General features: G+C 45.5%; 1 protein-coding gene across 5 annotated transcripts in view; it reads left to right on the top strand.

Moving 5' to 3' along the window:
- Positions 1-12981, top strand: part of pnt (ETS transcription factor pointed) — a 145291-nt gene that overhangs the window by 114893 nt on the left and 17417 nt on the right. For 4 of the 5 annotated variants that reach the window (XM_033332764.2, XM_033332766.2, XM_076618379.1 and 1 more), the window contains one exon: positions 3124-3387. The exons of the other annotated variant lie outside the window; for it this stretch is intronic. In XM_033332764.2, coding sequence (XP_033188655.2) covers positions 3124-3387 — 264 coding nt within the window. The remainder of the gene's footprint in view (positions 1-3123; positions 3388-12981) is intronic. 5 annotated transcript variants of the gene reach the window in all.

Raw genomic sequence — 12981 nt, 5'->3', positions numbered from 1 at the left:
GCCGCGGATTATACGTTTCTTCGTCGATCGTTAATCGAATAATGCGTTTAACTATTAATCGAAAGGAAACTGTACGATATCGTTTCTTAAAGATAAAAGAAATTTAACGAACGTCTGTATATCGTAAGATGTCGAGTTACGAAATTGTGAAATCAGATAAAATACACTATGTAAAGAAGGACTTTCTTCGGCTTCTCCCTTTCCTCGGCAGAGGATCTATCGTCGAGAGGATAGTCGCGGGACGTTGATCGTTCGTATCGTATATCGTTGGAAGGAAGTTTCCCTGGAACTTCTACATCTTCGCCGATGTGGACAGGAAGGGCTTGAGCGAGAGAGACGGATAGAGAAAGAGAAAGGGAGGCTAAGAGGGACAAGGTATGAAATGATCCGGGCAGGAAGCGGAGGTTCACCCATGATTTAATTCCCGTTAAGTAAAATCCCGTACTTCCTCATCGATTATTCGTGTCGTCTGATAGCCGGGGAAACCGCGATTCAATCGAATGGCCCGATTAGACACACGTAACACCAACCTCCATCATATCCGATTTTTATCCGATGTTACACGCTTCCTTTTCTTCTTCTTATTCTGTACTCTAATTAATGTGTGACCAGGTTCATTCGAAATTCAATAAAATCATTCACGAGGAAGATTATCGTGACGCGGCGTGATATTACGAGGAAACGAATGTTATAAATATTCTATTTCTTGAATAACGTTTTATCTGTTTCCTTGTAACTTTATTTCTTACTTTGCATTTGATAATAATAAAATAACAGGAGTACCATCGTGTTTCTAAATATGGAACAGACTGTAACTGATACGAGCTATCTCTGTTATCAGAAAACAATGAGTAGAAACGCTATAATGAGACGAGCCGGGATAATTATTTCAGATAACAGAGCGCATCACAGTAAAGTAGATACGACTGTCTGATAAAAGAAAACAGCAAATTAGCATATACGTAATATCTACATAAAAATAACAGTTTTTTTTTTTATGTCGATTCGTAAACCAGTTTGTCATAGTCGTACGTAGCTGAAATATTTTTATCGAGGGTTCTTTCATACGCCGGATGGAACAATGGAAGAACGCTCGTGATCCGTGGCCAATCGCGATTCAACGTGTGTTGGTGCACGCGCGTAGACGCGACATAGCGTGGGTAATCGCTTTGATTCCGCGAACGAGAACGGATATTAGGAAACTCTCTCGTGCGCCGTAAAAAAAAAAAAAAAAGTAGAAACTAAAAAGCTGCATCCTCGTGATGCAGGCGTACACGATCGGAATCACCGGTGAAACGATCGTTCGTTCGTCCAAGCCAATTTCTGTCGTTTCGTCGCCCTTTGCGCAATCTCAGATTTCCTTTTTTCTGTTTATTATTACATGCGACGCGACATCGTTGCGATTTCATAGCGGCGACGCCATGTAATTTGGCAGGATTAATAGTTTTAACGATACAATGCACTCGATCGTAGAGTTCTGTTTTATAATTTCGCTATTTCGCGCCAAATACGGCGATCGGTTAAGTTCGTAAACTTCATTTGGCTTATTACAAAATCGAATGCTATCGCGCAAGACAATTTATTGCTATGTACCGATCACTCAAATCTTGTATTTCTAATCGAAGGATTACGCGCTCGTGTGCATTGCGTCGTTATGCGAGAAACCTAAATCTGTCGAATCGTAGTACAGTGTCGTTTCTACAAAATCGTAAATATTCTTGGCAACTAAGTGATCCCGGATTTCGTCAATATCACCTAGTGACAAAAGCCGCGATCACTTAGTTTTCATCCTATTTATTCGGCTGTAAATAAATTTCTCTTCCCTTCAGAGGGAAAGATATTTCGGACGTGCGACAAAAATTGTCAAGTTATCTGGTAGCGTGTTATCTCGTTCGTGAAAACGTTAAATTCCATTTTATATATCGTTCGGTTGTCAAAGTCGTTAGGAAACTTAGGTGAAAAGGAAAAGGGAAGAGGTGGAGTGGTTTCCTGGGATGGAATTGATTTTCCTATAGCGCAAGCTCACCGGGTCAGAAACGCAGAATCGTTCGTTTGGTTCGTCGATGAATCACGCCAATGGCAATCGTCTCCTTCGCAATAATGGCCGTAATAATGGAGCACGGCTAGATCGTTCATCACGATTACGTTCGCGGTGCTCTTGCGCCGGAATGGTAAAAACAGGGACCGAGTTTGCACGCGCGGCTTAACGCCGCCGCCACTGTAATTGGCTTAATGACATGGAATTCTATAATCGCGTAACTACGGGCACAAACATTAATTACTCCTCCCGCGTTGCTCTGCTGCTGTGTAAACACTGTGTTAACGTGTACGATATAACTGTACGGTGGAATAAGATTAACGTATCGAAAAACTAGAAACAATTAAATATTCTAGACTCGTTCTAGAACTCGAACGTAGTAAAGATCAGGGTCTTCGCTTTTCTCAAGCTGGTAAACATCATCGTATATCCGTCGTTCGTTAGAATTCCTCCAATTATCGTAAGCTAGCGATTCTAAAGCTCGGTGTATCGACAGGCGACGGATAATATTTTATTGTAATAGATAAATACATAATTTCGCCGCAACATACAGATGGGAAAGCAACAAGTATATTTATTGTCGTTATTGCATCTTTATCGCAGCTACGAAGACTAAGAAGCTACTAATAATTATATAACTGTATAAATTCCGCTACTACGAAGACTATCGTAAATAGTTAGAAGCTTAAGAAATTATGGAAACCGCGAAGGGTAATAAAAATTACAAAATCGAGCTTCGCTGTCGACGTGTTTTTACGCTTCGCACCGTCGGAGCATACTGTACGAAGAAGCATTCTTTCTCGTCGTATTCAGCTCGCACTTTAAACGGTCCGATCGTGACTAACCGAGGTTCGAGACTTTGAAAATTTTCGCAAGAACGTCTTTCCAAGATTCTCCTCCGACTCTACTCCTCCAGTTCCTCTCCTCCTTGAATAAAAAAAAAAGAACAAACCTAGAACGAAATGGTAATAGAAAAAAATCTGCGGTAATACGCGAGGAAGCAGGGACGACCGGCGACTATAGTCGGCGAGAAAACCGTGGACAGAACGCGGCGAACTGAGGAATTTGTTCCGTTTTCCATCCAGATGTCGACGCGGCGAAGGCCTCGCTGGAGAACGTGCCGGGCAACATGTACGAAAGCGTATGCGTGCCAGATTTAGGTGATTTCTTGGGATACCAGAGCGGTGCTCATCAGGGCGCGACGCCGGAACACAAGAGTCCAGCGACGCCAGCGAGTTCCGCCACCTCGAACTCGTCCGGCCCTCAAAACGTTGGAAACCAACCTACGGCCCCGTTGCAACCACCTTCCGCCGCGGTCTCTCTGCCCTCGAGACAGTATCATAATGATGGTAAGTGTCTCTCACATTTCATCTATCCTCTGCTCCAGTTTCCTCAAAAAACAAACGAACGAGATTGGACTCTAATCGATTTACACGTAGAAAAATCGATGGTACAGCTTCGCGTGGACGAGACGTAAAATATATAGAGTCAAATATTCATTTACGGAAACACGAGAGACGAACGTTGTACCTAAGTGTAGATTGATCGAGGTTAACGGATGTGTAGCTGGAGTCGTAGCAAGGGAAGAGATACGTAAAGGTTCGACGCGAAGTGATAAATTAAAAGGGGTTGAAGCATGGTACACGACGAGCAGCCTTGTCCTGGGAAGGTTCTCGTTGGTCGTGTAAAACTCTTGCTGACAATATGGACTCGACTGAACATCGAATTCCTCCTGTTCGAGCGAGGTGTAGGCACAGCCACAGGAACAACGAGTTAATCTATTCTTCTAAGACTCTGTTCAGCGTTTCCCAACCCCTCGGTCGATTTACCTTCTTCGACTATTGCTTCTGAACATAAATCTCGTATAAGACCTCTAGGTATTTAAGTATGTTCTACTTCGATCGAAAGCAACTTTGTCGTGTATAGAAGAAAAGTACGAGCAGATCGAACTCCAAGGAGCAAATAGCTAAACTTTTAATCTACACTCTCGTTCAACAGTCTTAGAGCGACTGTTATATTTTTGTACGAAAGTCCATCGTATTAAAAAGATTGTCACTTCCGACTATCACTTCCAGAAAATCCGATTTTCCTTCCTCGCAACCGATTCTCCTAGAAGATTAGCTCGTAGTCGAGGTTGGGAAACGCTGAGCAGAGACGAAGAGGATGCAAGAGCATGGCAAGTCCAGCGTGCGACAAGCCGATTTATTTATTTCCCCGATTGCGAGCGACGAACGAAGGAAAGCGTTGCGAGTGGCGGGCACAGAGGAGTTTCTCATTGTTACGTCAGGGTGGCTGATAGCATCTCTCTACACACCGCGTTTGCACGTGTTGCCACAAGTCTCTCATTATCGTCGTTGTGTTCGCGTCTCGTTTAACCGTTTCGTCGTCGGATCGTCCCTCCTCGAGGAGACGAGGAAAGAAGGAAGAAGGGGGCTAGCGACAATCCACGCGATTTCACCGAGGGTTTTCGCGATGCTTGCTGGAAGAAGTCGGCTCATTAACCGAGACTTCCACCTGACACGGGGCAAAGGGTTCGCGGGATTGCAATATCTCGCGGCCCCGTTCATGGTGCGCAATTCGCGCCGCTGTGATTCACCTTATTCTCGGCGTTTTCATCGGCTGAACTCTGACGCAACTCATTCAGCCGAAGGACTCGTCGTTCCACAGACGAACAATGGAAAATCGTTCACCGGGGAGTAGATCGCTGTTCCATTCATCCGATCGAACAATTCGTCGTTGCCCCGATATTTTCCCTCGTTTCTCGGTTAATCGACCGTAGCAACTCGTAGATTGTGGAATATCATAGCGGGATTGGAATGTGATCCCTTGAAAACGGCAGTTCGTGCTTGTCGTATCACCGATACGTCGTTACAGTCGGGTACTTGGCTCCATCGAATTCTATTTTACGCCATTCCAATAGAACTTGCTTCCATGGAATCCACCGTAATCAAATTCGGATAATTCTACTTGCACGACGACGACACGCTTGTGAAGATCGTTTTCGGTTGGGAAGAATCCTAGGTACGAATTTCGACGCGTATTTTAAATGTTTGTAAAGAATCGGTTGGATATTTCCTATATAAAATCTGAGTAGGTTCTGTGGAAGAAGCGAAGCTAGTGACACAGTGACGAAGAGTACACGCGTGTTTGATACGCGTTAGGGAATCGCAGCCGGGTCGAATAGAACGGAACAGAGGAGAACATTATGAGGCGAGCGTTCGTAGCGTAGGTAACAATTACCTAGCCGGGGTCCTTACGTCATTGCAGCAGTGACCGTGGGTGAACGAGGGAAAGTCGGGCCCTCTGCACGCTTCGCCGCGGACAATGGAGACGACGCCGGGCTCTGTTGCCTCTCTCGACATCCTCGCGTTTAGTCCAATAAAAAATCCACGATGTTCCTCCGCGCCTCTCGGTCACTCCCTTCCTAGTTTCGGAACTAGGTATAATTTGACCGAGCTATTTATCGCTACGCGTCTTTCATTCGTAAAAAAAAAAATGTATATCCATTCTGTCGATTTGTTTCTTTTATTTCTTCTAGTATAAAAATTTTGAAAAATCTTCGCTGCGTTCTTTCGTTTCGCGCCTTAGAACTTGTTCTCGTCTCTCCTCCAAGGTTCGAAGTAGAATATAGTATTCTTCAAACTTTTTAGAATTCCTCGATTTTCGAATTCAAAGTCTTCTGTTTGTACCGAAGTTGGCAATTATCTTCCTCGAGGATGATTCAGCGAAGCAGTGGAACGTAGGATTGTTTGTTTTTCCAGAATCGTAGCGATTGAATGAACGATATAATGAATAGTTAGAATAATCGGATAAATTATGCCTAGGATCCGTCGGTTGGAAAAGTTGGAGAACGCGCGTGCAGCAGTAACGTAATGCATCGGTTCCAAGAGGAGGAGGTCGAAAGCGAGGATAAGCGAGAGTCGAACCAGAGACCTCGAAGAGCCGCGATACATAACGTAACAGTGCTCCGGCAAGCAGAAATAATGAGTCTATTATACGGTCGCCTGTGTTGGTCGTCTTGCAACGACACGTTCTATACTTGTGCACGAGTATCACGATACAGTACGCCAAGCCCGATGAAAAATCTGCGAAATCTTCCTATCGTTTTTACATGGAAATCGTTCGTTGAAATTAATTCAGTCGCGCCTACTCCCATCTTTCCTCTTTAATTACAAGTACCGATAATAATTCGTTGTTCAAATTATTTAGAATCTTATGTTAATTTATTACGTAAAAAGGAACTACTATCGGTATTCCCAAAGTACCGTTACATTACGGATTTCGTTAAAGATATAATTACGACGAAGTAATATGTAGGTTAGATTTGGATTAGTAAATTTCGATTGAAATTAATTTATTCGATTCAGCCTTCTTAATTCAGTACGTACGAAGAATTCGTTATTAAAATTTCTCATAGTTCTACGTTAGAAATTTTATTAAATTGATATATGGAATGTTCGAAAAGGTAGCGAGATTCAAGAAAGATCAATATTCTATGAAACCACCAGTGTATCTTCTTGTTGCTTTCAATCATTTTTTGATCAATTTTTCGGAACGTTCTAGAACGTTCAATTTCTTCCAACGACAACGAAACTATGCTACATCCTTAACATTTAATTTTGTTCCATAACGTAGTGCCAATCAGCTAGATTTTACCATTCCGCTGCTCTTCAGAAATTCGTAATAAATAATTCCAATTACCAAACCAAGGAGGAATTCGTCGTTTTTAAAACAAATTTACAAATATACTGCAAACTCCCTGGAATTTCGAAATCCCGCAATCTGAGCTTTCCAAATGCCTGCACAATCCGTCATCCAAGGTTCAACCTTACGAAACACGAACACACCGCTCGAATATCAAACGAAATATCAACCCTTCGAGACCGATTCCTTTACAATTAGCCGAATATATCGACACGAAGAGTCAACGTATCGTGATTCGATAGAACGTCGATAAATATTTCGAGGATAGTGTTGGACGACGATCGTTTCCGTTTGTCACGTATGATCGTCGCACGTGCACGGACACAGAGACTGTGGTCTCGCACACGCGGCCGCTCGTGCATAAATTATAGACGGTGTCGAATCCCGTGCGCGCAAAAGCGATTCCCTACGGTTTACTGACACCCGGGCCAAAAAAGGTACGGCCATCGTGACGCCATTCGCTACGTTTATGGAAAGGTTAGTCAATCGTGCCGACGAGTACAATGATTATTTGTTAAGCAACCACCGCGTGATAACTAGCCGAGACTGGCCTCACGGCATTTTGATTGGCCAATCGGTTGTCCTCTGAAAGAGCGGATTTTAGCGGCCACACAAGCCTTCATCGCTGTCCTCCAACGATATTCTTCTCTTGCTTTTATTCATATCTGAACTATAGCCGCACGTGTGCCATTGTATACCTCGAGAGAGAGAGATCGATATGGTACGTCGAGGGTAGATCGAAGGGGATACTCGATATTTAAGTATTAGATGTCGTTGCAACGAGCTGAATAGCGTGGTGGAGCGGAAATGGTGAGCTTGAACAGCGAGGAATTTGTCGAGGCTTTTAATCAAAGTATCGGAAAGAATTTCGTAAGGTTCAAGGGTTGAGGATCCTTCTATTTCGTTTGCAAGAAGATGCGAGGAACGTGTAGAACCTAAAATTGTACTCTGTTAGAAGAGAGTGAATACATAAAAATTAATATATCGCACGTAACTAGCTAACGATCGCTTTCCAAGTGGTTTCCTTCTGCATCGAATACGTAATTACCAGAGTTTCACAAGGTCCTCCAGAGTTGTGATCGAACGACCGACTGTTATGCTATCTATCTACGAGCAAAACTATGATAATCCACATTCAGGGCTGACTTAATTAAACCGTCATCCAGCTCGTAAAAGCCAAAGCGAAGAATAGAAAGACCATCGGAAACATCGTTTTTCGGAGTGCGGCGAGGTGGAAGCACGAGCATATGTCATAATGAGAGGCTTGTGGACGATCGTACAAGGCCGCGGAACAAACGTTCCAGTAGAGGGATGAAGAATCCGGCGAGTAGGGTCGTAGAGGGATGAAACGATCGGCGAAGGGAAAAGGGTGACGGGGGGTTGATGGTTGTTGGCGCAGGTTGTATTCATTCACTCGTTCATTCATAGTTCGTACACCGCCTCGGGGACCTACAAAGCCTCTGGCTCATTCAGAACTCACGACACGATCGCCGTGTATGTGTATGTTTTTTTTTTTTTTCGTCCCTTCTTCCTGTCCGTGTACGTTCGCCCTCGACGACGTCGTTCATCGTCGTCGTCGTCGTAGTCCTCTTCTGGCCGCTGTTTCTCGTCCTCCTCCTGATCGTTGATTGGTGGTAGCTCGTCTTAAAGAGGAGAGAAATATGGGTAGAGATGGTTAGATATAATGGTGAGGAATAGAACGTGTGGAAGCTCACGTTACAACCGGAAGCCGAGGCAGCATAGTGAAAGGGAAGGAGGAGTCCTACCCCAATATTCCGGGAGCGAGATAGTTTTATAATGTCCTCGAGTGCTCCTCCCTTAATGCACCCCTAAATGCAGCCTCCTCGAACTGGCTCTCGCTTGTGAGCGCGTACGTGCACGACGTTGGCATTGTTGCTCACTTGGAGAGCGTTCGGAATCGAACAGATGCCAGGAGAGAGAGAGAAAGAGAGAAAGAAAGAAGCTTGTAAGATCTTGTACGTCCGTTTTACAGTACGTTGAGATACCGACCCCCATTATGAGCGGGTATTATCGAGCTCTCGCGAGGTTTTTAGGGATTCGACGATCTCTAGGTTTTCACCGTTCTTTGACGGCTTTCCAATTTTCTTAACTGCCGGTTCCAGGTTTCACAGATAGGTCTTCGGATCTTGGTCGGAAGGTTCAGATAATTCCATGTTGTTTTTACTAGTGGGACGAAGTTTCTGATAGTCATATGTTGTTTCTAAGATCCATGCTGTCCGATATATTTCTCATTTCCTATCTCTAGTTTCAAGCGAATTTTCGTCAACGGTCTTTCGCTATAGAGACCGTAAACTGGAAGAAACGCGTGGAATTCTCCGCTAAATCGAAACTACTAAGAGATAATGGGAATATCTTTTAGTTTCACCCCTCGACTCTTGAAGACACATCTAACACACCGGTTGAGGTGACTTCCAGGCATACCAGACGTCGATTTGCCGTAACTCCGTTAACTCGTGCCGAACGCGAGGACAAAAGACGACGTGTGGAAGAAAAGAGGCCAGAGGACAGAGTAAAGTGGGAGGTGCAAATCCAGGGATAGGGAGAAACGAAGGCAAACGCAACAAGAGCGGAGCAAAGCAACTCGCGCGAACGGTAAAAGCGTGCGGAGAAACGAAGGCACAAGGCGCATCGAACTCTCGTGTCCTTATTGTGCGATGCTCGTAAGTCCCATTACTATTGCCGGCGGACTATACGAGAAGCGAGAGGCACGAGGCGTAGGGGAGCGAGCACTTCCGGTCCCCTCTGCATCACGTGCGAGCCCGCCGAACAGAGAAACCCCCGTTTGCCTCGCCTCTCTTAGCATCCGGTCTCTCTGCGCCTCCCCAGCCAGCCCCCTCTCAAAAATAGGCTAGGCCCTTCGAGTTGCGACCTCGTATTATAAGCGTTATACCAGTATGTATATATGTACTCCCGCCACGTTACTTCTGTTTTATGCTTCTTCCTCCGCTTCTCTTTTTTCTTTCTTTATGATTTTTTGGAGGCAAGATTCTTCTGCATTTCCTCTTATTCGTTGTTTTATCGTACAAGAGAATGAAGGGGCGGGTTGACGAAACGTTTGCAGCTCTATTTTATTTCGTTCTTCTGACGAATATTTTCGTTACTGCCTTGGAACTTGATTTAACAGGAATAGTTAATGTTCGCAGAAATATAAGAATACCTTCGAGTTGCGAATATTTTTGGAAAGTAAATTACTCGAGATGAATCAGTTGGCATATTGAATACGTTACTGACGTGGTGGCAAAGTGTTAAGACTCTTTAGTGGAAAATCAGTGTCAAACAAGGAACGAGATTTGTCGTTCGATCCACAGGACCAAGAATAATATTATGTCGATCTTGGTCGACTTGGTCGATCTATCACGGGGATGGGACATCTCCAGCATACGCTTACGGTAATTCCAGCCAGCTGGGCCTCTAACTTTACGACACCTCCGTTAGGCGCCCCTTGGAAAGCAACCCAATTTTATCCAATTTACGTGTCTTAACTTCTAATTTACGATCTCGCACGAGCAAAGCCAATGATCCACCGAAACTACCTTAAACACAGACAGTTCGTTTCAACTTTCTCATAAACTAATCAATTCCACGTGACCCGAAATAGCTGAATGTCATAAATCAAGACGCTTAACTAACCAAGTCACCGAAATTGATGCTTGAAACATATCTATCCACTGCCTTACGAAACACTCGATTCTCAAATGCATTACATTGTTCTTTATTGACTCGTAGGACCTACTTAGAACCAGTCGTCCAATCTGAGCTTCAAATTCTCGAGGAAACGCATGGCACATACTCAATCGCGTAGAAAATATCGCCTCGGTGGCAGCAGGTGGTTGTTGAAGCTTCGAAGGGGCGTTTGTGAATCCCTCCCCCTCCCCACTCACCCCTACAACCGACCACTCACCCCACTACGCGTCACACGTATCCCCACCACGAGCCGCATTTCTCCCCCATCGGTGCTTCGTTATCCCCACCACTGGACACTTCCACCTCCAACAAGGAGCAGCAATGTGACGGAGGACGAAACAGTCCGCAGCTGGTTGAATCGCGTCCCGTCGAGGAACGGGGTGGGGGAAACGTTTGCTAGCGGCGGAAGGGGAGGGTTGGACGGGAGGGGAAGTGACGGAAGGGAGGTCGATGCAGAGGACCGGAGAGCGGAAACGGCGCGGCGCTTCGTCACAGTGACACGCGCGCTCACGTCAAGTGGAGAGTGCACGCGAGAAGAAGCTCTGTTGTACGTTCGATTCGCGCCTCTTTTTCGTCGATCTTTTTTCTTCATCCGACGCGTATTTTCTTCTCGAGTTTTCGTTTCTCGTTGTGATTCTTCGACGTTCGGTCGTTCGTTCGTTCGCGAGTTGATACACCATTCTTCTAAAGAAGAGCCAGAGATTCTCTTCGAGCTTCTCAGGTGTTAGTTGTTCCTTCGCTTGGATACAGTGTGAAGATTATAGTACGGCAGTTGGAAGAGACAGAGTGGTTGTTTTGGAAGGCAAAAGGAGGATAGAGGGCTTGTGCCTCGAGGGTGGCTGGCTCCAACCCGTGGAACACCTGTTGCGCGGATCAACGCGGTATTCCGCGTGGAAGTTGTTATCTCGTCTAGAGTACTAGAGTTCTGTGTGCATAGGAGTCTCGTTTGGTTTGCCGAGTTTTAAGATATACAAAAGGTGCGAGGGAAACTGTACCTGTTCTATGCTGGCTACCAAAGTGTGTTTACCGCGAGGAACGATCGGAGAGTCCGTCGTGATTCTGTGATGATACTGTGCGTCTCAGTGAATGGACACTGACCGAAGTGAGGAATTTTGCAAACCCATCGTCCATGATTTTTCCTCGTGAAAAGTGGTCGGTTATCTACTTTTCCACGAACTTCGTCGACGATTCTCTTAGGATAGAACGTATATAAATATTCAAAGTTACCTCCCCCTCCTCCTCGCCTAGAAGTTTTCGCATGCTCGCCGAAACTTAGCTATGCAATTCGTGGACGAGCAAAGTCTATCGCGTTCCTGGAAAACAACGACGAAACTTTCCCGCATGCTCGATCGTGGCCAGTCGATTCTGAGAGCCTGATCCTCTCTCGGCTGATCGTCTCGGTGTTCTCTTACACACGGCGCGGCGCGGCGAGAGAGAGGGTGGGTGCACGAATGCGCGCGTGCATCGGCGCGAGTAGGTGCGCGTCAACGAGCGGGCAGCACCGGGCAGCAGAAGAAGCGGCAGAGGAATCATCAGAGGGACGTCACGGCGGGCGTCGCGGGCGTCGAGACGTCGCGGCCTTCGGGGCAGGCGCCGGCCATAATCGTCGGCACGTACGGCAACAACCATTCGGATCCACTCTGTCAGACGACGAGTAGCGGCCCCGCTGCATCTTCGGAGATGGTGCTCCACATGCTGGACACGCTGATGACAGGCCACGAACCGTTTTACGCCGATTACCCCTCGTACCAGGAGACGGACCCTCTCACCCATCCGCACCATCAACATCCGCATCAGCACGCGATCGCGCGCAACACCGGCATGCCGCCGGTCTCCTTGGACGCGACCACCCATACGCCAGGTACTCGCGACAATTCTCTTCTTCGTCCTCTTACCGGTACAACCAGCTGCAAAGTCGATTTTCCTCTTGACATCTTTCGCGACTTTAATGCGAATGAAAGTATACGAAACGATGGATCATCGGGTTTTGGAGATGAACTTCGCGGATGCTTCTTAGAGTTCAGTTTCCTGGGGATTGGAATTTTCACACTCTTCGTCAGTTTGGATGAACTCGATGTAGACGAAGGATGATTAGATTTCGAGAAAGATCTCCGACTCTTCTGGAAATGTTTTCTAAGAGTTTAAGGGGCGGGTATACAGTTGTTTTATTCTTCGTTATTTTTTCTGATCTTAACATGGACGAAACTGTTCAAAGTCAAAGATGATTTCGAGGGAAGTGCCTGTTTCCCGGGCATTGGGTGTTGTATTGGATCTATCACACATTGGAATTTCCTTGTTCTTCGTCGTTGTCGATGATTTTAATGTAGGTGAAAGTATTCGAAACGAAGGTTGATGAAGTTTTGTCAGACCTTCTTGAAGATGTTTCTAGAACAGATTGTTGGAATTTCTGGATTGAAGTCTTCTTTGGTTCATTACCGATGAAATAGGACGTAGAATTTCTTTTGTCGTCGCTGTTTTCAATGATTTTGAAACGGATGACTGGGTTTCGAGCGATATTTCTGAAAATGTTCTCC

The sequence above is a fragment of the Bombus vancouverensis genome, chromosome 5, assembly GCF_051014615.1.
Source record: "Bombus vancouverensis nearcticus chromosome 5, iyBomVanc1_principal, whole genome shotgun sequence".
Taxonomy (NCBI): Eukaryota; Metazoa; Arthropoda; class Insecta; order Hymenoptera; family Apidae; genus Bombus; species Bombus vancouverensis.
This window is presented reverse-complemented; position numbering and strand designations above follow the sequence as displayed.